The 27,464-nt window shown below is 35.9% G+C and overlaps 1 protein-coding gene across 4 annotated transcripts in view; it reads left to right on the top strand.

Moving 5' to 3' along the window:
- Positions 1–27,464, top strand: part of LOC136042317 (uncharacterized) — a 108,866-nt gene that overhangs the window by 19,024 nt on the left and 62,378 nt on the right. For all 4 annotated transcript variants that reach the window (XM_065727268.1, XM_065727269.1, XM_065727266.1 and 1 more), the window contains exons 5-7: positions 5,616–5,977; positions 9,248–9,452; positions 25,279–25,454. In XM_065727268.1, the coding sequence (XP_065583340.1) occupies positions 5,616–5,977; positions 9,248–9,452; positions 25,279–25,454 (743 nt within the window). The remainder of the gene's footprint in view (positions 1–5,615; positions 5,978–9,247; positions 9,453–25,278; positions 25,455–27,464) is intronic.

The raw sequence follows: 27,464 nt of genomic DNA, 5'->3' as shown, positions 1-27,464 counted from the left end.
TAGCAATGAGAGAACTTTTGAAGTTTATTAGGCACATCTGATACCATTTCTCTACCGCAATCCCAAGTCCGAAAAACCGAATGATAAGCTCAGCTGAAATCACGAACAGAAATGGATAGAAACAATAGATGGTAGCACTTTCAGACCCGTGGGAAAATGCCACATTTTCGCTTCTGTAAATCTTTCTATTTATTATTCAAAGAAGATATATTGGCTGTGGGGCCGGGTAACTGCCGCATATATTTAACACTTATAGATTTTAGTCCATCTTCAATTTGAAAGCGGTGCCTGCCTGCTTGCCTGCTAGAACGGAGCTCTCCACTCGAAAGCAGAAACATGTTTTGATGAAACGATGGCTTAGCTGCACAACTTCAGATACTCCTCTCTGACATAGGCTATATAAATCCAATTCACTTTGCACACCATAGGCTCTGGCTCGTGGACAAGCAAAAACCATCCTTTTTGGCCCCAGGCAAGAGTTCTGCGGAGTTTTCCAAAATGTAATGCCATATTCATCAATCTGGCCTGAGGTCCACACTTTCCGTAAAAACCGAAAAATAACGGGACAAAACCAAAGTGTTGCTCTCGCAACACAATTGTTCATATAATTAAACTTGAGTGCTAGATCTTCATCTTCAGATTGTGTTTTCTTTTATTGGCAGGCTTTTTTATTCTCTTTCTTAAGAACCCATTGATTTAGGATACGGTTTCTGGAAGTCATTGATAGGGGCATGATAAGAATGGATCACGGGAGGGAAGACACATTATAAAGGGGGTTTCGGGAAATGTTTTGGACATTTGAGTTTGCCGAGTAGGATTTGGGAGAGCTAATTCACATGCCCTATCTCATTGAGCTGCCTGACCGTAGTAAGATGCAGGGTAAAATACTATCTTCCTAGAACGAAGTCCTAGTGGAATATTGTCTATGTTATTCAAACAAAATGTGGAAGTTAGAAACTACCCAGACTGATAAGGTCAACGTAGGCTGTCTGATTCACAATTATCAATAATCTCAAACTCTATCGTCCCTGCAAGACAACTTGGAAAACTACTGAACTTTTTTAGTGCCCTTGTCTCCTGCCCTTTCGTCACTGAATACCCCAATATTACCCCCATATTTTGTTTATTATTACCCCGAAATTATGGGGAATAAATAGATAATGACCATATCAACGTCTATCACATCGTATATTATTTCCTCTATCGTAGCTACAGTTTCTTTGACAGAAACATATTTCCTGGGACCCATCTGTAAAACAGAAATGATCGCCTGCTACAAAGCATGTGGAAAATTTTAGGTATGCGAAACACCAAAATTTTCGGGTTGGGAACGCTTTTGGTTAACTGATACTGCATCCTTATTTTTATAGATATTTTAGTGCAATTGTTTCATAGATTCGAAGAGTGGTGATAATAGAACAACAAAATGCAAAAACAAGAGGTTTGCCTCCATGCCTTCCATGATATTCCATTAGAAACAGATAGCTTTCAAAAACTTTTTTTCCATATTTCAAAAAATCCAGAGAACCAAACTAAACCGAAGTCAAGTCCGAAAAAATTTGAAAATTTCTCTGATACTTATGACAATTTAAGGGACGCTTAGAATTTGCCCTAGTTGCTACCGTCTTAGTCATAAAAGTTTAAAGTAAGGCGTTCTCAGATGGGAACGCTGGACGCTACTGGGTTAAGTTAGAAACTATTAAAACATGTGTTTAAACAGTATTTTGACCGTGTATCGGCAAAAACCCCTAAATTGAGATAAGGCAGAACATCCAAGACCATCCATTTCATAAGTGAACAATATCATCATAAGAAAACGGTGTATCTCTACTTAGGGTCTATTCTGAGAATATTTTTTCTTATTTTTCACCGCTTAAAGGGAAATTAAAAAAAAAAGGACCTAACTGGTTCCATCGAGAGGAATCCTCAGAATTTATCATTTAGGACTTAATTGAGCGCAGGAGTTCAATATACTGATCAAACAGAATTAGTTAAGCCTTATGAATTCGCTTAGAAAAAATATAACTCAAAAAAGTAATTTTGCCTAGAAACTGTTGATTTACTGTCGACTAGTATTGAGAAAAATATCAATTATTTAATAACTCTAAAGAAAAAAAAATAGTCCGGTCAACTCATTCAGAAAGTCTCAATGAAACCATAGTCATTTATTCATCAAAGAATCTGCTCGCGTCTGTTGTTAATACGCATTTTACTGCTATAAGAAAATATTGTTGGCTTTCAAAGAGGTTTTTTTGTCATTTTACATCAGGACCAACCAGATTCACACAAATGAACTGGTCTGACGAAAGTGTTATCTACACCCCTATCATTACGTTCGAATCATATTGGCACCCTTGGTCCAGTGCCCCCCCCCAAGATTTTTCTTTAGATCCGCCCTGCCCGTGTCTTGTAAACTTACGCTCCATTCAAGCACATATGATATCTAACCTTTTATGCCATTAATATGAGATATATTTACCCTTTTTTTCGCGAACATAAAAATGTTTCTGACCTAATAAATCATTAATAGGAAAGGCGTATATCCCATTGTTTTTGCGAGCTAAGACTTTATGCAAATTGATTTGCCAGGAAGAACTTTATTTACATAAATCATGACCTTGTATTGGAACATATGCTAATTCTTTTGGCATTATATTTGGAGCATAGCTATTTCCTCACGCCCTTATGATAGACTAGAGCAGGATTCTGAACACATTTCATTGGAGCAAAAGAGATATCCGGACATTCCCCCTTCAATTAAATGTGTGATCAAAATTTGGTGAACATTATGATATTGTAAACCGATTGATAAGTAGCAGTCGGAGATATCATCGTAGTTATTATGTCTACAGATAGGGGCAATCATATTACTTGTAATGGGTACAGATAGAAACGACTATTAGAGTGTATTATGGATACAGATAGGAGTGATCATAGTACCTATAATAGCTAAGGATAGGAATGACCTTTGGAACGTATTATGGGTACAGATAGAGGTAACCATAGCACCTATAATGGTTACAGATAGGGGTGACCATAGTGCCTGTAGCAGCTACAGATAGGGGTGATGATATTACCTGTAATTGCTACAGACACTTTGACCAGTAGTATCTGCAGTGGCTACAGATAAGGATGGCTATAGTACCCATAAAGGTAAATAAGAGAGACCATCGGGACATATTACGGATGCAGATGGGCCAACCGTAGTACCTGTAATGGCTTCTATAAGATCAAAATATCCAAGTTCATTTTTAATGCAAAGGAGAAAAAATACTTTGTAGAGTGACTTGCGATTTTTAAGTTTATCCGGGGGTTAGCAGTTATAGTTCTTCAGTTTGACGTTTGCCCTATCAGTAACAGCCTAGGTAATGGAAATTAAGATATAAATTTACAAAACGGTTTAAAGTCGTATTTGGTTTCACTTTCGAATTATATTCTTAAGAAAAAAAAAGTTATGAGTAAGAATTGACCAGATAAAAAATAACAAAACATGGAGCAAAGGAAAATACATTACTTTGTGCTTCATTCAACAACAAGTGATGTCAATAAAGTAGTCTATCTACTGTGACTATCTGTGAGAAAAAAGAAAAAAATATTGGTGACTTGTAATTACTGCAAGGAACCACAGGAAGGGACATTCTATCTCATATACAGAATCCTTTTTGGTCCTTTTTAAGTTTTAATTACCTTCCTTAATATTCTTTAAAAAAACTTTTTTATGGCGCTTGGTATTCACCAAGTGACATGTAGCGATCGCAAATTCTGTCGGTCTGTCTGTCTGTCCCAGTTTTGCTAGTTTAGGCACTTCCAGATAAGCTAAGACGATAAAACTGTGGAGACGTCTCAGGGACCAGACCAGATTAAATTAGAAATAGTCGTTTCCCTGATTCGACCATATAGGGTGGGGGGACAGACGGTTAATTTGGGAAAATAAGAAAAAATGATGTATTTTTAACTTACGAACAGGGGTGATTGGATCCTAATGGAATTTGATATTTAGAAGGATATCGTATCTCAGAGCTCTTATTTTAAATCCCGACCGGATCCGGTGACATTGGGGGGAGTTGGAGGGGAAATAAGCACATTGGGGGGAGAGTGAGAATAAGCACAAGTTTTTGATACGTGATTGACATAATTGGAATGGATCCACTCTTTTGGGGGAGCTGGGGGGTATTTCCAGTGCTTTTGAGAGTTCGGTGCTTCTGGATGTGCTAGGACGATGAAAATTGGTAAGCGTGTCAATCTGCACAAATTGAATTGATAACAATTGTTTCCATGATTTGACCGGATCCAGGATGCTGTGTTATTGGGGGGAGCTGGGGAGGACCGGAAATATTGGAAAATGCTTAGAGCGGAGAGATCAGGATGAAACTTGGTCACAAGTCCTAGATACGTGATTGACATAACCAGACTGAATCTGCTCTCTTTTGGGGATTTGGAGGGGTGTTATTTTTAACTTAAGAATTGGTGACCGGATTTTAATGAAATTTGATTTTATAGAAGGAACTTATGTCTCAGAACTCCTATTGTAAATCCCGTCAAGATCTGGTGAAATTGGGGGGGGGGGGGGGTAGTTGGAGGAGGAAACCGGAAATCATGAAGAACGCTTAAAGAGGAGAGATCAGGATGAAACTTAGTGGGTAGAATAAGCAAACATCGTTGATACGTGATTGACATAACCAGACTGGATCTGCTCTCTTTGGGGGAGTTAGCGGTGGGGTCCAGTGCTTTAGCAAGTTTGGTGCTTTTGGACGTGCTAGGACGATGAAAATTGGTTGGGGTGTCAGGGACCTGCAAAAATTTACTTGATAAAGTCGTTTTCCCCGATTTGCCCGTCTGGGGGGATGAAGGAAGAGGAAAAATTGGAAAAATGAGGTATTTTTAACTTACGAATGGGTGATCGGATCTCATTGAATTTTGATATTAAGAAGGACCTCCTGTCTCTGAGCTCTTATTTTAAATCCCGATTGGCATTAAGCCTCTGATTTTCCTTTTATATCAATCTATTGATTCTTAGAATTTTGCTAGAGCTCATGCCATATGAGCTCTTGGCTCTTGGCTTTTCCGGCCTCGTCACAAATGCCATATGAGCTCTTAGCTCTTGTTCTTTCATGGGATTTATGATCATTTTCAAATTACGCTTCAGAATTTCCAAGATTTAATGAGGCTACCACCGATACATACCAACAACTGTGTAATATCAAATGGTAATTATAAATAGTTGTAAATTTATTGGTAGGGATTTACATTGGTAATGTAAAAAATCACCTGAGAATCGGAACACTCCACTGGCATTTAATTTATTTCATGAAGTAGAGAGGGTCTACCTTACAACACAGGGGGGAAACCAAATCCTTTATTTTTGCCAGTAAGTATTAAGTTTGTTTTAGGCAGCGCAAAATAGGCAACAATTCAGAATAATTTGGAGAATAAGAATAACCAGCTTTCCAGAGTTCCCACAGAAAGTGGGAAAAGAAATCTTCTTCATCTCTGAAAGATATAACTTCAGAACACTCTGTGGTAATGATGAATAGCATTGTCATTTAATTTTTAACTTAATATTCAAGAAGCATCATTAATTCAATTATTTACTTACTGCTTAACTCTCTTTTCAGCTGACAAAGAAGTTGACATATTTGGAATGGATCCACTCTTTTGGGGGAGCTGGGGGGTATTTCCAGTGCTTGGAAATATGGAGTCGAATGCTGTCAAGCCTCTTGATGCCAAGGACACCTATCCTTCAACTACTGCTATTATAGATGCCAAAGGAGCCCGTGAAGTTGCAAATGCTGTTAATATCCTTAAGGAAGAAAAGAATGTTCAACCGATAGGACAAGAATTTGTGAAAGAACTGAAGACGGACGAAGGAAGTTTTGTTAACTATCATTGCAAGTTATGTGATTGTCGGATCACTGATCCTACTGCCAAGGATCAGCATATTAAAGGGCGTCGCCATCGCTTGGCTTACAACAAAAAGGTGAACACACCTCCTATCTATGCTGCGTTTTGAATTAAAAACACAGTAAGTGTGGAATGAAGGAATATGAGTGTCTATGAAATATTTTTGGGGTTGTAGTTTCAAATACCTTCCTTTTCTCTTATTTTGGTACGCTCGTAAGGATAATGTGACAATTGAAACATAATTACAAGTTAATTCTATTGATAACAAAATACGATTTGAATAAAAATAACAGTTATTCTGTATTCCTGATCCAAATTATTTTCTTGTTGGTAGTAGTGGTGGTGGTGGTTGTAGTATTAGTGGTAGCATGCCAATATTGCCTTTTGTATCATCTTCCTTAACATTTCCTAAAAGTTCCAAATTAATATACTCAGTCATTCCTGAATGACTGAATGACAACCTTGTGACAATCCATACACAAATGGCATGTTTCTATTAAGTTCAACACTCTCCTCAACATTTTCAGAATAGATCACGTGATTTCCCTTCGTCCTTATGGAAAATTAATTTCAAATATGTATAACTTTCGTCATTACAAGTGCTATAGGTAAATAAAAGAAAAAAACCCTAATGTATGTCCTGAGGACTGCAGGGAGGCTGATATCCCCAAAGACATCATTGCTGTTCTTTCCAATAATGCTTAAATAATTGCTATGCTAAAATTTTGATCGTATGTGTTTTGGGAGATGAAACACATGGGAGGGGGGCTGGTTGCCCTCCATCCTTTTTTGACTCTTCTAAAGGGCACTAGAGCTTCTGATTTCCAATAAAATGACCCCCTTTTCATCCAGAAAACTCTTCCATAAGAAACAGTTATTTCTCAGGGCATAAGTTACGTCACTTGCTCCTAAGCCTTAAGGGGTTTTGTTCCCACTGAATGCATTTTTATTTGACATTTGGACAACTGTGAACAAAAAGACTGTCTCACCATTTCGATCAAATACATTTCAGGAAAAGAGGTATCAGGTATCAAAGTATCAGGGGGGGGGGTGTTGCCTTCCATCCTATTTGATTCTTGAAATAGAGCTAGAACTTTATATTTCCGATTAAATCACACTCCTTCGAAATTCTTATAGCCAGTTCTTCCATTAGAACTTTTTATGCCCCAGAACACAATCCTTGGTTCTATACTCGGGGGAGCTGTGTCAACACCAAAGGCCTTGTTTTGTGATCTTCGGACTATTCTTTGAATAAATGACTAGCTCAAAATTTGTATTGGTTGGATCTGGAGAAAAAAGACATGAGCAGGGGGGGGGCGATCTGATCGCTTTGACTATTAAAAACAGCACTAAAGCTTCTGATTTCTTTTCAAATGAGCCCCTTCCAAAGTTTGTACTACCACCCTTTTCATAAAACCTTATATGCCTTCGGGGCATGACTTACAACCCTTGCTCTGAGAGCTGTATGGGGTTGATCATCCTTGAAGACCTAATTACTGGATTTTTCATCTATGCCTAAAAAATGGCTACCTTAAAATGTTGTTTGGATGTGTTTTGGGAAATGAGGCGTGGAGTGGGGGCTGGTTGTCCTCAAATCACTTTCGACCAGTAAAAAGGATAATAAAACTTTCCATATCCGAGCTAATGAGTTCCTTTTGAAGCTTTTGCGACAACTTTCTCTATACTAGGTGCCCTGGTCTGATTAAAAAAAAATAATAATAATAAATAAATATTGTGCCCTTATGGGTCTTTACTTTGGCAGTGCAATTGCAAACTCTATGATAGAGACTACAAAGTTTGTTTAAAGGCTTAAAAATTAGGAAAAACTTTTGTTGTTGTCTATTTAAAGCCCCTAAAATTTAGATCAGCACGCTCTTAGGGACTGCGAACTCCACTTAAGTATTTTTACCATTAGTTTAAAGTCCCAAGGAAGAAAAAGCGAAGATTCTGAGAAAGCTAGCTGTAATTAAAATGAAAGAAAAAATTATGGAAAATAAGATGCCAATTAGACAAAAAAAATGGTCACTAACTGCGAAACCACTGGCTGTGCGTTGAGCTCCAACGCTAAGGATTTTCAAGGATTTTCATACCTTTTCTTGGTGGAATGAAACTCTAAGGATTGCCAAAATTCTTACTTAGAAGGTCCCATAAAAATATGAAGTTAAGATGCATTAAGATAGATTAAGAAAATACTAATCATAGTACAAAAAAAAGGATGTTTGGAGAAACAATAGTTACCTAATGAAAGCATTTTCCCAGGATCAAATTGTATGTGTTTAAACTAGAGAAGTCGGCAAGATGACGTACACAGTATTTAGAAGGTTGTTTTTTTGTCATTTTTGAAAGGCCATTTAAAATATGACACACTTATAAAACTTAACAGATGGACGCTTATTGAGTTTGATGGACTTTATTTAGGTTTCACTGATTAAAATGTCCCGAGACCGTGGCATACCCTACGATCAAGCCCTCGCTAAATTAAATTTATCTCCACTTAAAGTCCGGCTGGAACACCTTATTCACCAATTTGGAAAATTCATCCTAGCCAATAAGAGCCACCGATCTTTACTACCCGAACCAGCCCCTCCCAATAGCCGAACTCGATTACGAAATAAACTCGTACCCCCTAAAGTACGAACCAATCGATACGCAAACTCAATTGTGCCTTTTTTCACATCAGTTTTTAATGCTGAGTTGTAGTGTGTGATTTTTGTTTAAATGTATGATTTTTGTGAAAAAACTGAATTTAGCTCTATGCTACGATAGTTTTTAAATATACTAATCTCTCTCTCTCTCTCTCTCTCTCTCTCTCCGTGGAAAGAAATTTTTAGGAGATAGTAGGTATTAGGGAGAAAAATGTTACAAATCTGCTATTATTCTGATATACTCTGATGCAATTTCCTCCCAAACACAATCGGATAAAAATATAGATAATGTCATGTACACTCATTTGTGAGAAACTCCTGAATATGTAATGAGGAAGTGGGTATTGTCAATAAGTTTGCCCAGACATGTCGTGTAGCGGCCCTTAGAAACAGAGAAAACAGACCCTCGTAAGTATTAGAGAAATTAGTGCTATTAACGTGCCTAACAGTAGGTTTGGAACTACAAAAATCCTAAAAAGTGACCCTTGATTATCTACTTTTACTGGTACTGTTTTTCACAATAAAAAAAAATCCTTTTTTTTCATATAACCCAAACACTTGAAAATGTAGTTATAGATTTGAGAGTTGCAATTTTTTCAACAAAACAATAGATTATAAATTCTTTTTATATTGTACTAATAGTTAAATGCCACCTAAGCTAAAGCTGACTTCTAAATATTTGTTGTTGTTTTTTTCTTTAGGCTTATTCAGAGCATTTGGATGGACAGACGCACAAGAAGAACGAGGCATTAGCGAAAACTGACCGAATTGCTCTTGCTGTAACAAAAAAAGCTGTACAGCTGCGCTGTGATCTCTGCGATATTGCATGCAGTGGATCCCATGCATATGCTGCCCACATTGGAGGTGCTAAACATCAAAAAGCTGTTAAAGATCATACAAGACTTGGTAAACCCATACCATCTGATGAGCTATATTCATTTTTTTTTCTTTGTATAATATCACTGTCCTCAAAACAAATGGGCTTACCTGACAAATAGATCTTACTGAGATAAGATGGTCCAAGACATTTAGAATGACTTGGGCAAAGAGAAAAAATGAGTAACTAGTTGAGGCTGGAGGGCAATCAGCACCCCCACACCCATTGTTTATCCAAACACAATCAATCAAAATTTTGAGATAGACATTTGTTTAGTAGTTGAAGGGTCTAGTAAATATGTCTTTTGGGGGCGACAGCCCCTCAACCCCAAGGGTAAGAATTACAAGTTATAATAGTTGCCCAGTAATAACATATAAGGTTGTTATGATAGGGGTGGTCGCATAAACTTTAGAGAAAGCTCATTCAGTTGGAAACTACAGTTTCTAGTGCACGTTTAAAGCTTCAAAAGTGATTAGAGGGAAACTATCCCTCCCCCACCTTATGCCCTCGTTTGCTTAAATGCATCCTATGGAAAATTTTATATAGCTATTTTTTCAAAATAGTCCAAAGATCTTATGAAAATGCCTTCAGGGTTGAAACAATTTTGCAGAGTCAGGTGGCAAGGGTTGTTAGTTTTGTCCAGGGGGATACAAGCTTTTGTTAATTGGATTAATTCATTTTTGGTTTAGGAGCATTATTGCCTACGTCGTGACTCGGCCGACGTATATATACTTTAAAAGATAATTTAACAGTAAATTGAAATTTCTGGTTCCCTTTTAAGAGCCAAATGTGATAGAAGGCAACTATCCCCCACCCATGTGCAACCTTTTTTGTCAAATGGCATCCGATCGACATGGTGTAATAGCAACTTTGTTCGAATATTCCAAAGAGTATACAACAATGCCTCCAGGGTTGACAAAACTCACCAGACCCCTGGAGTAAGGGTTGTAAGTTATGCCCTGAAGGTATTTAAGGTTGTTTTTTTTTAATGGGTGGCCGTATAAACTTTGGTTGGGGCTCTTTTGATTGGAAATTAGAAGTTATAGTGCCCTTTAGAAAAGTCAAAAGTGATTGGAGGGCAACATATCCCCTACACTCCCCCCGAAAAAAATCCCCCCCGAAAAAAAAACATCCAATCAAAATGTTGATACGTTTATTTTCTTCAGCATTGTTGAAAAATCTAGTAATTATGCCTTTGGGGAAATCATCCCCCTCGAAACCCTCAGGGCAAAGGTTATAAGTTAAGCAATTCATTCATTGTTTGAATACAATACATATTATTGAGAAATGTACGGATGCTACAGTACAATAATGACTCCAGGGTTGACAAAACTCACCAGAGCCCGGGGGGAAGGATTGTAAGTTGTGCTCTGAATGCATTTAAGATTTTTGTGAAATAAGTGACCGTATAAACTTCGAATGGGGGTCTTTTGATTGGAAATTAGAAGTTATAGTGCCCCTTTGGAAAGTTAAAAGTGATTGGAGGGCAACAGATCCCCTACACCCATCATATCCAAAAACAATAATCCAATCAAAATGTTAATACATTTATTTTCTTCAGCATTGTTTAAAGGTTCAGTAATTGTGCCTTTGGGGATGTCACCCCCTTTAAAACTCTCAGAGCAAAGGCTGTAAGTTAAGCTATTAATCCATTGTTTGCATATAATACATATTATTGAGAAAGGTATGGATGCGACAATACAATGATGCCTCCAGCGTTGAGAAAAATCACCAGAGCCCTGGGGTATGTGTTGTAAGTTATTCTCTGAAGGCATGTAAGACTTTTGTGATATGAGTGGCCCTACAAACTTTTGCAAGGGGTCTATTGATCGGAAATTGTAAATTATAGTACCTTTTTGAAAAGTCAAAAGTGATTGAAGGGCAACAGACCCCGTACACGCATAATTACCCAAAACAAATATCCAATCGAAATATTGGTACATAAATTTTCTTCAGCATTGTTGAAAGGCCGAGGAGTTATACCTTTGGGGATGTCAACCCTTCAAAAACATCAGGTCAAAGGCTGTAAGTTAAGCAATTGATCCATTGTTTACATATAAAACATACTCCTGAGAATGGTATGGATGTTTGACCCTCACTTTAATAATGATAATAATAATTTATTTATAACCCACATCATAACAAGTTATGGCACTTGTGGAGTAACACAAAAAAAGAAAACGAAATACACTGCAGATAAAATACACTACAAATAGAAAAAAATGCTACGCTACAATGAGATTAACCGAACAGACGGACCAAAGGATGATGAGGCGATAAACGATAAAAAGCTGAATCCGACAACCTTCCTTGCAGGAAGGCCAACTTTGCACTTATATCAGGAACATCAAACTTACGAATTATCTTACCATTGCTATACTAAGGGGGGAGATAAAGTAAAAATTTACAATATCTGAAATGAAAAGTCCGAATCTTATTAACATCATTTTTCTTTAGGAGGGGATAAAGACGAGAAAGGTAAAGGACAGAATGATCACAGAATGTAACATATAGCTTACCCAGTGCACGTCTATTATACTTCCCTCGATTAGCAACTATCTTAGAATAGCCCATTTGAATTTTCTTTTGAACATCACGAACAGTGCACTGCCGTGGGCTAGAACTTGAATTAGTAACAGTAATACCCAACCACCGAAAGGCGGAAACAAAGGGTATAGAAAAACCGCGACAAGCTAAGGGAGCATTAGAGGAAGTCTGACCATTGAAAACTAGAAATTCACATTTCTCAACATTAAGAGAAAGACCAATTTTAGAAAATAGACGTGAAACTTTTGAGACCATAAACGAGACACCTTGCTCATTTTTACACAAAAGTAAAAGATCATCCGCATAAGAAAGATAAGGAACATCTGAGAGTCCAATAAAATGATTTGATCTAATTTCATCTAAAATACCAGAAATGCACATTTTGAATATACTAGGTGATAAAACCCCTCCCTGTTTGACACCCCGACATAAACGAACAAACGGAGATCTAGATTTATTAATTTGGAGGAAAGAATTCTCATACCAAAAACGAAGAAGAAAATGACTGAAAGATTTACACCATTATTAAAAAGGAAAAAAAAAGCTTGACTGTGAACTACATTGTCAAAAGCTTTAGAAAGGTCCAAAGTACATATATAAAGTGGCGACCCCTCAGCCATGCTATTCTTAAGGGTGGAAGAAAGAACACGGTTTGCATGTTGAGAACCAATACCAGATTGAAAACCGAATTGATTCAATTCGAAATTTATATTTTCATTTAAATGAGGAATTGAGATATATTCAAGGATTTTACTCAAGTTACACGTATTGGTTATAGGGTGATAAGATGAACATTGAGAAGGGAGTTTTCCCCGCTTTAGAATTGATGTGACAGTTCCACAAAGAAAGCTATCCAGAACCGGTGACGATGTTAAGCACATTTGGAACAACAACTGCAAATGAAATAAAAGTACAACACACTTTGGATTTATATTATTTACACTAATACGATCTATATCAATGGATGAAGATTTCAGCTGCTTAATTGCATTTTCAACAGCAGTTATTGATACTGGAATAATATGGCCTTGATGAAGCGAAGGCGGAAGAATTTTAGAAAGAAACCGAGAATAACGTGACTGCACGAAGAAATTAATTTTGGAAAAAATTCCCGAATAGTAAACATACCAAGTTGAACTAGGAATTGAATCATTATAATAAAGATCACTTTTATCCAGCTTCTCAGAATTGATCAATTTAGGTAATTCCTTTTTAGAGGCTGAAAATTTCATCCCTTATAACGAATAGATTTAAGGTTCTTTTTACAATCATTCTTTGTTTTCAGGTTTATATCCGCAACAGACCCCGTTGTAGGTCTACCACAATCAACCCAAATTCGAAGCCTAAGTTTTGCCTTATTTTTATAATTCTTTAATTTAGGATCGGGATCCCATATAGATTTCCACGTTTTTATACGAATACGCTCTTCGGGAACCGCAATGATCATCATAATATTATATCATCATAATATTTATAAAGATTATGCTTAATATCCTTTACTTGCAATTGGAGTAAATGGTAAGGCACATGAATACAACTAAGCAATGTAGATAAAGACAATATATATAAAGCAATATTGGCTCTTTTCCAATTACTACGTTTAAACCATTTAGAATTCCCAATTGGGGCAACAGTGAAAAGGTTACGTTTCAGTTTAGCAGTAAATGAAAGCAATAGATGGTCAATGTCATCAGTCTCAATATCAACATGAATAATCGAGCATTCTAGGTGTGACGAACTGATTATGTGATCAATATTAGAAACACTACCAGATTGATGGATGTAGGAGTATGATAAATCTTTCTTCAGAATCACGTAAGGGGGCATGCACTCCAATATTTCTTGGGATCGATAACTTTGTTCATCCAAATCCGTATTGAAGTCACCAAGAACTATAAAATCAAGTTTATTTTCCTTGACACGATTCATCACGGACTTTAAAGACTTGAATGTAATAGCAAATCTGTTTATTGACTCCATTGTATTATTTTTATATGGAAGATAAACATTAGCAGACACAGTGCTATTTACTCTCACAGCAAGAATGTCTGAGTAAATTAAAGCTATTTACTTTCACAGCATTTTGGTGAGGCATTGCATGGATTTTCTTTCGTTCTAATATGAGGGCCGGCACAACAAGCACATTTGGGTGCAGGACTGGGACAAGAAAACTGGAAGTGATGGGGCGATCGGCACTTAAAACAACACTTAGGAATTTCCTTAAACTCGCTCAGTCTAAAGAATTCATAGTCAATCCATACACCGTCTTTGAAATAAGCAGCTTCAGTTGAAGAATCCACAAAATAAAGCTTAACTGTTTTCGAAGAGCCCAGCCTTTTGGCAGCAACAATACCGCTACAATTTGTAAAAGACTGAATCGCATAATCCTCTGGAACACCTTTTATAATGGCCGAATATTTCTTAGAAATTTCTTTGGTTGACGTACCGGCGAGAATGACGGGAACAGATGCACGGGAGTCTTCGGCAGCAGATTTATCAATATTTACATACCACTTATCGTGAACAGGGCGAATACTAGAAACAAGTTCCTGGCCAATGATTTTATCAATAGTGTCTTTCCTTTTAATAGGATCCGATGGATGAGACGGCACTTGAGAGACGACAATAGTGGTTGAGTGGCGATTAGAGCCTACAGTTTCGGGTAACTGAGGGTAATTGAGGCTATAATTGTCATACTTTGCTGACACAATTTGAACAAACTGATGAATTTCGGAAACTTTAGAGGCTAATTGTGAATAGGCCACTGTCGGCAACACTGGAACCTCAGTTGGAAGTTAAATCACCTAAGTTGGCATAGTGATGCTAGCTTCATCACACTTCTTCAAAAGATCGAGCATGTCCTTAATATTACTGGTTGCAGACTTTGCACCACTGCGGTGAGGGGGAATTTCATCAGGCGCAAGTTTTGACCATAGATCAGCCTTAGCTTCAACTATTTTTGGTGAAGCAAAGAAATCCACTCCATATTCGATAATTTCCTTCTCAGAAATCGAATTCAGCCAATTACTTTGGACAAAATTTAACACAGGCAAATTGATAAGTTAAAAGTCATTCAGATCCTCCGATTGTTCGCTAACACTTGTCATCTTTTCAAGGCACCTATCTTCAACCACTACACAGTTAAACCGTTCAATTTGTAGATATAGGTCACCGTTATATGTCATTACAATCCCAAGCCAATTGTTGCAAAATAACAAGGTCAATGAATTAATTATGAAGCTTAGGTCAGGATTAAAAGTCTCTATGATCCTAAGCCAAATATTGTGAAATATCAAATTAATTCACTTGACAAGAAACTCACTGAATTAGTAATGTTCATAAAGTATCCAATTTTCCAATTTTAGCTGTTCTCGCATTGAGCTCTGAAACAAGATCTTTTTTTTTTCAAAAAAGCCAAAATATTTTTAGGTGAGCCTGTCAGAGAATGGTGAGGGGACTGTTGAACTAAATCAAAACACATTACATATATACGAGTTGTAAAAAGGGTGTAAGTCAGACTTGACTGAGTATATTAATTCAAAACTTTTAGGAAACAATAAGGGTGTCGATCAATTGATCAAAAAGGTAATATTTACAAGCTACTGCTACAACTCTAACTACTATTGCAACTTCTTCTACTACTACTGCTGCTACTACTACCACTAAAACTACTGTTTCTCTAGCTAGTACTACTAAAACACGCTACGTATATGTGAGTTGTCAAAAGGGTGTAAGGCAAACATGATTGAGTATACTAATTCAAAACTTTCAGGAAATAATAAGGGAGTACATCAATTGATCAAAAAGGTAATATTTACAAGCTACTACTACTGCTCGAACTACTATCGCAATTTATTTTACCACTACTGCTGCTGCTACTACTACCACTAAAACTACTGCTTCTGTAGCGGGTACTATTAACGCTGGTGATAATGAAATGAAGATCTGAGGAATCATTAGGGAGAAATTGGGCCAAATTAAAACAAACTCTGTGCATACAGACTTCCAATTCCCTTTATACAGACTTCTGATTCAGTTGTTTCAGCAAAATGTTTGGAGCGGTTTACAGTAACAAGATCAAACTTCTGGGGGATCATGAGTGGGATGTTCAGCGGACCGAACGGCAACACGTACCAGTAACCACTACCACTAATAATGCTGCTTCTACTGTTGCTTCTAATGCTAATCCGAATCTATTAGTCCTACTAGTGCTCCTACTATTACCACTACTACTATAATACTAGTACTATTAAGGCTACGCGTATGAAGGTGATAACTTAACAGAATATTGAGAAGGAATTTGAACTAAATAAAAACCGCTATGTTCTTGCAGGTTGTCGAAAGAGAGTATCTAAAGAATTGATCTGGGCAACAAATTGTAGCTTAAAGGGTAGAGCAATTAACACAATCGCAATATTGGCATACTACTGCTACCACTACTACCACTGTTACTACTACCCACTACTACTACTGCTACTGCTACTACTAAACTATTCCAACTACTAGTTCAACTGTAACATCTTGTAAGGCTAAGAGCGCTAAGATTTAAAGGGCGTCAAAAAGGGTCGAAAGGGCATATGAGCAATATTTTTGGAACAGCATACCGTATTAAGGTAAAACTTTTAAGGTAAAACCGTATTAAGGTATCATGAGGGGGATATTCAACTGACCAGAAACATGAACATGCTACTACTGTTATTGATGTGACTGCTATTTATGTTACTCCAACTACTAATACAGCACTATTGCTACTACTACTTCTCCTACAAACACCAATCCTGCCATGAAACTAGTTGTATTAAGGCTACGTCTGTGAAGGTGCAAATTAGAGAAAATTTTTAGGGGAATTTCAACCAAATCAAAAGACACATGTGCATGTAGATTACTAAAAAAAAGGTATTTAAAGAATGGATTTTGGTGCTAAGTTTGAACTTAGAGAGAAGGCTTTAAAGGGATGATAAACTGTCTTAAAAGGCATTATGTGCACGCTACTTCAAATACTGCTACTACTACAACGTTTACTACTGCTACTACCTCTGTTACTTTTGTAATTACTTGTACGACAAATAATAAGATGATAATTTTCAGAAGTAAATGAGTATTCAAGCTGTCAATAGGACATATCAGCAATTTTATTGCAACAGCTAATTGCATTAAGTTGAAACTTCCAGGACTTGATGCTTGGTATGTTTAACTGAAAAAAAAAATGCAATATATCAATGATACCGCTGCTGCTAGCACTATGCTATTACTTTTAAAACAACTACTAGTGACACTAACACTAATACTACTACTGTGACTTCTCTTAAAACTGTGCCTTAGGGTAATAAGGTGAAATTCACAGGGAATTTTGAGGAGGAAAGAAAAACTTAATCACAACCCGCTGTTTGTAGGAAGGTTGTCGAAAGGGCATACCAGCAACATTTTAGGAACAGTGTAGTATGTCAAATTGAAATTAATAGGGTTTGTTGTGGGTGATGTTGGACTAACCAAAAGAGATTTGTAGCATCTTATTTTAATGCTTCTATTACTATTACAGCTACTACTTTTATTAGTGATTCTACTACTGCTATTATTAATTCTAATGCTAGTACTATTACTACGGGTACTGTTACTATTGCTACTAAGCCTAAGGATATTAAAGTAAAAAAAAAATAGAAGATCGAAAATATTTTGAGCTAAATTGAACCAGAATATGCCCACAGAGTTTTCTAGCGTCCGTATCAGCAATTATTCAGGAACGGTTGATCGTATTAAGTTGAGACTTTCAGCGTGTGTTAAGGGGATATTGAAGAAAACCAATATCCCCTGATATTCTTGATACTCCTCCTAAATCCAATTTTTCACATTTAAATGCAAATTATTCACTTGCAACATTAATTTTTTTAAGCTTTACGAATATCCAAATATCAAGTAAAAATATTAAAAAAGCTATTTTATCCCCTTTTCTGTTTCTCAAGATAAATTCTACAATTTCAATGTTTTTATTATAGCCATTAAATAAAAATTCGTAAAAAAATAGTAGTGCATTACTGGCGTTTTAACTAATTAATTAAACAAAAACTTTCCGAAAAAGAAGGTTTTAAAGAAAAGTAAATGCCATATCATACGAAAGATAAGAAGAAATAGAAATCTACAGTAACTCAAAATGGCCCAAAAACTACTATTAAAGCATAAAGGGAACCCAAAACAAACAGACATTAGATAAACAACCATAGCCAAAAAAACTTATTACAGGAACTAATATAAATGAATAAATAAATCTTAAAACGAGTGAAGCTTAAATTTAATACACAAGTCAAGCTTAAAACCAACGAAAATATTTTGCTTTTAAAGTATAAATTAAACCCAAAACGAACAGAAATTAAATTAAAATCATAGCAAACAAACTTACAATATATACTAATATAAATGAATAAATAAATCTTAAACCGAGCTAACTTCGATTTTCTAACCATTTGCGTCCCTTCCAAAGTTTGTGCTACAACCTCTTCTATAAAAGCTTATATGCCCCCGGGGAATAAGTTACAACCCTTCCCTTGGACTCTGGGGAGGGGGGAGTATGAATGACCCCAAAGATTTTGTTATTTGATCGTCTGACTATGTCAAACAAATTTCTATCTCAAATTGATTGGATGCATTTAAGGAAAAGAGGGTGTGAGTGGAAAGGGGCTAGATACCCGCCAATCACTTTTGACTCTTAAAAGGGTAACTAAAACTTACAATTTTCAATCAAATGAGCTACCTCTGAAGTATATCCGGCCACTCCTTGCATAAAAGCCTTACATGCCCCGGGGCATAACTTAAAACAGTTGCCACTGGATTCTAGGGGGCTCAGTCGCCCAAGAGTTTATTTTATTTGATGTTTGAACTAATTTTAACAAAATGTATATCTTAAAATTTTTATCAGAAGGGTTTAGGGGAAAAGGGTGTAGAGGGGGGGGGGGGTCTAGTAGCCCTACGATCTCTTTTGACTCTTAAAAAGTGAATTAGAAAATTTAATTTCCAATCAAATGAGCCAACTCTTAAGTTTATACGAGCCCCCCTCCAAAAAAGCCATATATACCCCAGGGCATAACTTACAACGCCTGGCCCTTGGAAGTTGTCTTGACCGCAGAGTTTTTGTTGTCTGATCTTTGAACTATTTTGAAAATTTTTATGGAATGCATTTGGGGAAAAAAGGGCCTGGGTGGGCAAGCTACTTTCCCTTCAAATTTGACATTTAAAATGAAGCCTGTAACTTCCGATTTGCGATCGAACGTGTCCATCCTGTCATATGTTATACCCCTTCCCCCGGGCTCTGGTTGGTTGTGTCGACCACGGAGTTTTTGTTATTTGATTTTGAAACAATTTTGAACAAAGTGGCTTTCTCAAAATTTTGATTTGATGCATTTGAAGAAAAATAGTCTTAGGGGGAGGGTAGTTGCCCTCGTTAAGTTTTGACTTTTAAAAAGTGTGCCAGAAATTCATTTTTATGGTCAAATAAGCCTCCTCCAAAGTTTATACTACCATCCTTTCCATAAAAACCTGATTATATCAATGGGCATAATTTACATATTTTGCCTCAAGGTTCTGAGGGGCTATGCTATCCCAGGAGCTTTGGTTAAATGATCTTTGGTATGTTTTGAACAAAATTGCTGTATTAAAAATTCGGTCGGACACAGTTAGGGTAAAGAGGGTCGTTGAGGTGCTAGTTGCAATTGTGTCACTTTTAACTTTTAAAAAGGGAACTAGAACTTTGAATTTCTAATCATTTGAGTCCCCTCTTAAGTTTATACAACACATTCTTCCATAGAAACCTTATATGCACCTGAGACACAAGTTACAATTTTTCCCTTGGACTCTGACCTTGGTATCTGACCTTTTGACTATCAAACAGTTCGCGGTAACGAACTGTAGTAAGGAGCGACCCGGCTCAATAGTAAACGAAACTCTAAAAAACGGAATTTCGATGCTAAAAGATATATTAAAAGAATCGGATTTTTATGCTGATTTTAAATATATAAATTCCATCAAATTTAGTCTTTGTCATCAAAAGTTAGGAGCCTGAGAAAACTTGTCTTATTTTGGAAAATAGGGGGAAACACCCCCTAAAAGTCACAGGATCTTAACAAAAATCACACCATCGCATTCAGTATATCAGAGAACCCTATAGAAAGAATTTCAAGGTCCAATCTACAAAAATGTGGGATTTCGTATTTTTGGCCAGAAGACAAATCACGGGTGCGTGTTTATTTATTTGTTTGTTTGTTTTTTGTTTTGTTTTGTTTTTTCCCAGGGGTCATCGTATCGACCAAGTGGTCCTAGAGTGTTGCAAGAGGGCTCATTCTAACGGAAATGAAAAGTTCTAGTGCCCTTTTTAAGTGAGCACAAAATTGGAGGGTACCTAGGCCCCCTCCCACGCTCATTTTTTTCCCAGAGTCTACGGATTAGAATTTTGAGATACCCATTTTGTTCCGCATAGTCGAAAACAATAATAACTATGTCTTTGGGGATGACTTACCCCCCCACAGTCCCTGGGGGAGGGGCAGCAAGTTACAAACTTTGACCAATGTTTACATACAGTGATGGTTATTGGGAAGTGTACCGACGTTTTCAGGGGGATTTTTTTGGTTTGGGTGTGGGTCTCAGGGGAGGGGGCTATATGGGAGGATCTTTCCTTGGAGGAATATTTCATGGGGGAAGAGAAATTCAATGAAAAGGGCGCAGGATTTTCTAGCATTACTATTAAAAAAAAAACAATGAAAATATAAACATGAAAAAGTTTTTTCAATTGAAAGTAAGGAGAAGCATTAAAACTTAAAACGAACAGAGATTATTACGCATATACGGGGGTTCTAAAAATACTTTAGCATAAAGAGCGAGGTATTTAGGAGGAGATAAATACTTCGCTCTTTATGCTAAATTATTTTTAGTAATTTCAACTATTTATTCTACGGCCTTTCTGATTCAGGGGTAATTCTTAAAGAATTGGGACAAAATTTAAGATTTAGTGTGAAGAGCGAGGTATTAACGAGGGGACAAACCCCCTCATATATATAATCAAAAATATAAGAATATAAAAGTTTGTTACGTAAGTTAATTGTTAAGTTACGTATATTTTTTACTAATAAAAACGTTCGTTAAAATTAAAAGTTCTAGTTGCCTTTTTAAGTAACCGAAAAATTGGAGGGCAACTAGGCCTCCTTCCCCACCCCTTATTTCTCAAAATCGTCTGATCAAAACTAAGAGAAAGCCATTTAGCCAAAAAAAGAATTAATATACAAATTTCATTTTAATAATATATGTACGGAGAGCCAAAATCAGACATGCATTAATTCAAAAACTTTCAGAAATTAAATAAAAAAAACAAGTTTTTTGAAATGAAAGTAAGGAGCGACATTAAAACTTAAAACGAACAGAAATTACTCCGTATATGAAAGGGGCTTTTCCTCCTCGACACCCCGCTCCTTGCGCTAAAGTTTGATTCTTTTTCGCAACTCTACTTTTTAAAACAATAAAAAACTTTGGTATGTTTTTAACAAAATTGCTGTATAAAAAATTCAGTCGGACACAGTTAGGGTAAAGAGGGTCGTTGAGGCGCTAGTTGCAATTGTGTCACTTTTAACTTTTAAAAAGGGAACTAGAACTTTGAATTTCTAATCATTTGAGTCCCCTCTAAAGTTTATACAACAAATTCTTCCATAGAAACCTTATATGCACCTGAGACACAAGTTACAATTTTTCCCTTTGACTCTGACTTTGGTATCTGACCTTTTGACTATTTCAAATAATGGCTATTCCTTATTATAGGATGCATTTAAGGAAAAAAGGTGTGTAGGAAAGGGGATAGATGGCATCCGATCACTTTTGACTCTTAAAAAAGTAACTAGAACTTTCAATTTCCAATCAAATGAGCCACCTCTGAAGGTCATACAAGCACCCATCTGTTAGAACAATATATACCCTAAGACTGCTTGGTGGAATCTTCCTGGCGAGGGGTATTTTTGTGGAAGGAACTTTCCATGGGAGTAAAAGGGAAAGCATATTTATATTTTTTAATTATAAGTAGTTTTGTTGTTGAAAATGGAAAACAGAACGCTAAAAGTTAGAAGGAAAGGTATAATTTTAAAATTTTAAGGGTTTACCTATAAAATTCTGGAAATTCAAAGTGTTAGGAAGAAATAAGAATTTCTTTATGATTCTTTTTTCGGAAGAGTTGTTGCCAAAAATCAAAATAAAAGACTTCGTCAAAATGAAATTATACTGTTGTCTTTATGGTTTTACTTTTGTGATTGACAAATTAAATAAGACTGTAAAATACAGAGATTGGATTTTGAATTGTTTTACCAACATATCAACAAAATTTAACTACATACCAACATTACATTGCCGGACAATGCATACCTTCAGCATTATCTATTTTGACAGTAAAACTTATAAAAACTAGACGTTCGAATAAAGTAACTAAACCAGAATATGCTCAACAAAGAAAAAGAAATGAAAATTTATAATTTACCCGTAAAAATTAAATCGGAAATGGAGGGTATAGAAACAGATGAAAAGCCTTACTAGTTCATAAAACATGTTAGATTGAGGAGGGGGGCAATTACGATTGTTGCATACGGTCTTCCTTATCCTTTAGAAGTGGAAACTGTTGTTATTCTTGAAAGTTGTTGTCTTTAGTCCTTTGGCAAGTGGAAACTATTTTATGAAAAATCAAAAAGCTCAAAAAATGATGTTCAAACAGAATCATTATTTTTCTACGGTTGCTTGAAAATTGTATCCGTGAGTCTTTGAATTGAGGCACAACTCTAATTGAAAACATCGAAAAACAGTTGTTTCCCTGTAAGAGTGTTATCTTATGAAAAACTTAAAGCTCAAAACATAAGTTAAATGAAAATGAACATAAATTGAAATTAATTGTATAGAAATTAAAATAACAAAATTAAAATACATTTTGAACCTCAACTATTTTAAATATTAACTACCAAACAAGTTTAAAACTGAGTAATAGGGGTCAGAGTAAAATGGAGTTTGGAAATAATAAACGAGCTTTTGCTAGACTGGCCAAGGAAAAGATTCAGGCAAATAAAACATAAGACATTAGAAATATACGAGCATTTTAAGACATAATGAAACGTTTTGAAATATGCTCAAATACAACGAAACTAGGACAGATGAAGTTTTTTCAAAAAATTTTAAAGCACAATACAAAAAAGTTTTTTGTTTTATTATAATTTTACCAGATAAAAACCACTTACTGCCTGTTTTGTATTTTTTCACGCCTTGTTAGTATTGTGCTTTAAAGCTGAAGTCATTCAATTTATCAGACATATAATTTATCAGTTTCATAATTTATATCTATTATAGTTATAATATAATTATATAATATTATATTATATTATATACATAGTATGATATTATATTATATACAATATGACATATATATATATATATATATATATATATATATATATATATATATATATATATATATATATATATATATATATATATATATATATATATATATGTGTATATATATATATATATATATATATATATATATATATATATATATATATATATATATATATATATATATATATAACTAGCTGTTGGGGTGGCGCTTCACACCACCCCAACACCTAGTTGGTGAGGGCGCTTGGCGCCCCCCAAGCCCCCGCGCGCGTAAGTCGTTACGCCCCATATTAGTTACGCGCCATTGTAGTTGTGTTCCTGTGTCCCACCTGTGAATATAGATAGATATATATATATGTTTTTAACTACGTAAAACTTGCGAATGTACAACATTCTTCGCTTTCCCATTGTCTGTGCATATAAATAGATTGTCAGGTTTACCGACTCTTGAACATACAACATATAATTGTCCATGGGGAAAACAATCCTTATTCAGATCTATACCTCATTATTCTAATGATTGCCCTTGAGCTTTGTTGATGGTGATTGCTAATCGAACATTCCCTGTGTCCCGGTCGTCATTAATATATCCCCCCTGTGCCCCCCAGCGTCCCCGTTGTACTTGTTTCCCTGTGTCCTGGTCGTCTTTTATATTCCCCTTGTCCCGGTCGTTATTTGTGTCCCGGTGTCCCAGTCTGTAATTTCTCTTTGGGTGTCCCGTTCGTCATTTATATTCCCTGTGTCCCGGTGTCACAGTTGTCATTTGTGTCCCGGTGTCCCGGTCTGTAATTTCGTCAGTCGACAAACATGACGTCAGTCGACAAACAACTTCATGACGGCATAATGCTCAATCCTTATAATGACGTCAGTCGACAAACATGACGTCAGTCGACACACAAACATGACGTCAGTCAACAGACAGACAAACAACTTATTTTATATATATATAGATATGACATATATAATATGTGATACATATAAAATATATTATATCTAACATCATATAATAATTGTCAGTTTATTAGTATAATTTATCAATTTAATTCATCGGGATTTGTACTTTCGTTGTTTTAATGCATAGCAATGATTATTATATTATGCTTCATTAAAATGTAAATTTTTATTTGAGTTTTGTCTGCTTTTTTGTCCTTCCATTACGTTTATTGGATCAAAAGAGCATAGATTGTCTTGTTTTCTTGGTTTCGTACGAAAAATGTGGTTCAATCCCGCTTCCTAGGGCTATAATGAAAGAAAGGTTGAGATGGATAAGCCACGTCCTGCGGATGAAGGATGACAGATTGGCGAAGATTATCCTTTTTGGCCAACCAACTGGGGCTACAGGGAAAGCAGGTCGTCCTCGTCTGAGGTGGGAGGATGTCACAAATAACGATTTAAAGGAAATTGGAACTTCCTGGGAAGGTGTAAAGAGGGAGGCCTTGAATAGGTTAGGTTGGAGGAAAAGCTTGCGTAGCTCTGCTGGCCTCAGGTGGCTTGGTGCTGCGGTGAGATGTTAGGAGTAGTAGCAGTAATTTGTTTTTTTTTTCCTCTTTTATTCCTGTTTATGAACGCATATGGATGTGTAGCCAAAACATTTGAATCCTAACCATTATTATTTTAAAGTATAATGCCTGAAGATATTTTTTCAATTATTTTATTAAGATATTACACCACTATTTCTTTAGTTCTGCTTTTGATTTGACAATTTTTTGTATTGAAGAAACAGAAAGTATTCTATATAGTTTGGGATAAGGGTAGATTTTTTGTTACTTAATTTTAATTCTGTTTAATTGATTTGTTTTTCCATTAAATGTAGGAGTAGTTAATTTATAAATCCCCTTATCCTCTTCTCGATTGGCACCCTTTTGCCTTTAACTTTTCCATGTATCAATTTTCATTCTATTCTAGAGTATGAGCGACAGTTGCGACCGACTACCTCCTCATTCGGATTAGGAAAAGACTGTCTTGAGGTGTACCTGTTTGAAGATGCATTGAAAAATCACTTTTTTGTGAGGAGACACCCCACCATCAAAGGAATGAGCACGAACATATTCTTTTTAAGTCATGATGTATTTGAAAAAGAGGTACGGACCCTATAAAATGTCGTAAGAAAAGATTGTTTAGGAATGGAAACATTGTACAAACTCCTAAATTACAAACTTTATTGCCACTCTTTTCCACATAAGGAGAAAAAGCATTAAGAATTGCTCACCATCTAGGTAAAATTATAAGCACTATTTGACAAACTAAACATTCATTCTTCAAGAATAATTTTATGACTCAAACCTTTTTGTCTCCTCTTCTTGATACATTTTGGCGTGCCTTGCTTTTTGTTCTTCCACAGATAGATGCCAAAGCTGCTCAATGTTTGACAGTCTTTCATCCTTTATTCATAAAATAAGACCTAACCATGTTAAAACTTCTCTTTGGTAAAAATAAAATCCATAATTTTTCTAATTAAAAAAAAAATAGACCAATAGTAAGTGAAGACGTGGAAAAATTTAGAAGTATTTCAAGATCGAAAATAAGATAGTACTTCATGTCTAAAATAAACACAAATAAATGTTGATGAACAAATGAAACTCAAAACGAACAGAAAGTACAACTAATAGTCAAGCCAAACAAAAACTTATGGTAACTTTAAAAATTGATTAGTTGATACTTTCATGGAATGCTGGAAGGACTTTAGAACCTAATCAAAAGGCATTACTTAAATTTAGGCTGTCAAAAGGGTGTATCTAAAGTGTTTTAGGAAAGCCTTAGCACAGAAGTTGAGACTATCAAGGAAGGGGATGTATAGCTAAACGAAATGATTAGTGCTATGTTTGACAATAACCCTGATGCAGTTAAGGCAGGATATGAGGTTAACATCTGGTTTTATATTAAATCAGGAGTTTAATATGGTTGTGATCTATCCCCCTTTATATGGATTTTTTTAATGGAATTTTTCTTAACAAGCACAGGAAAGGCAATGGGAGACCATGGATTCTAATGGGGAGGAAAACTCTCCTGGACCTTGATTATGCTGATGATTTAAGCATCCTAGACGAAAGTGTGAGAATATTGAATATTGGAAGCTACAATAATGGATTTCCGATATTAGAATATTGGAAGCTACAGTGATGACAGTGGTTGAATATGACTCTGAAGCATAGGCGCTCCAAAAAGTGGATGAATATTTACTAGATGTTTCCCAGAGAAATTGCGTACGGATTGTTTCCGGCTTACTTACCGTATTTCAGACAGTAGGCTGTGCGAAAAAAGGTGGTTCAATCCCACTTTCCAGGGCTATAATGAAAGAAAAGCTGAGATGGCTAGCACACGTTCTGTGAATAAAGGATGACAGATTTCCGAAGATTGTCTTTTTTCGGCCAACCGTCCAGGGATAAACGGAAAGCAGGTCATTTTCGTTTGGGGTTGGAGGATGTCAAAGAAAGATTTAAAGGAAACCGGAACTTCCTGGGAAGGTGTAAAGAGATAGGCTTTGAATCGATCGGGAAGGAGGAGGAGCGTGCGTAGCTGTGTTGGCCTTAGGTGGCCTGGTGCTGCAGAGATTTGTTAGTAGTAGCAGTAGTAAAACACACCATTTGCATCTAGGTTGTCAAAACAATATATTTCTAGTATATGTTAAATACTTAATGGAAATAAATTGAAACTTCGAGCAAATGTTTTACGAAGTCACAACACTCATTTTCGATCAAAGTGATTAGAGGGCTTTTCGGCATTATATCCTGAATGGCTTAAGATAAAGCTTTGAGGGACTTTATAACTAAGTTCAAGGGCACTATGTGCTTACCTTTTTAAAGTGCTTATAAGTGATATCTCAGTAATAGCAACGGTTATAAAGTTGTAACTTTAATGCTATTAAATTTTTGTAATATTGCTTCTTCTACTACTATTGCTAATGCTGAGGGTATTAGTTAATTTTCAAGGAACTGTGAGGGTGTCAGAACATATCATGTGCATTTAGGTTATAAAAAACATGAATCTGTAACACCTCGGCAACAGCTTAAGGCTCAATAGTATCTTCTAAGGACCATAAATTTATTGAAACTTTATTGAAATAAAACTTTATTGAAAACAAAATATATTTT

The sequence above is a fragment of the Artemia franciscana genome, unplaced genomic scaffold (genome assembly GCF_032884065.1).
Source record: "Artemia franciscana unplaced genomic scaffold, ASM3288406v1 Scaffold_1089, whole genome shotgun sequence".
Taxonomy (NCBI): domain Eukaryota; kingdom Metazoa; phylum Arthropoda; class Branchiopoda; order Anostraca; family Artemiidae; genus Artemia; species Artemia franciscana.
Note: the sequence above shows the minus strand (reverse complement) of the source record. Positions and strands in the feature narration are given on the sequence as shown.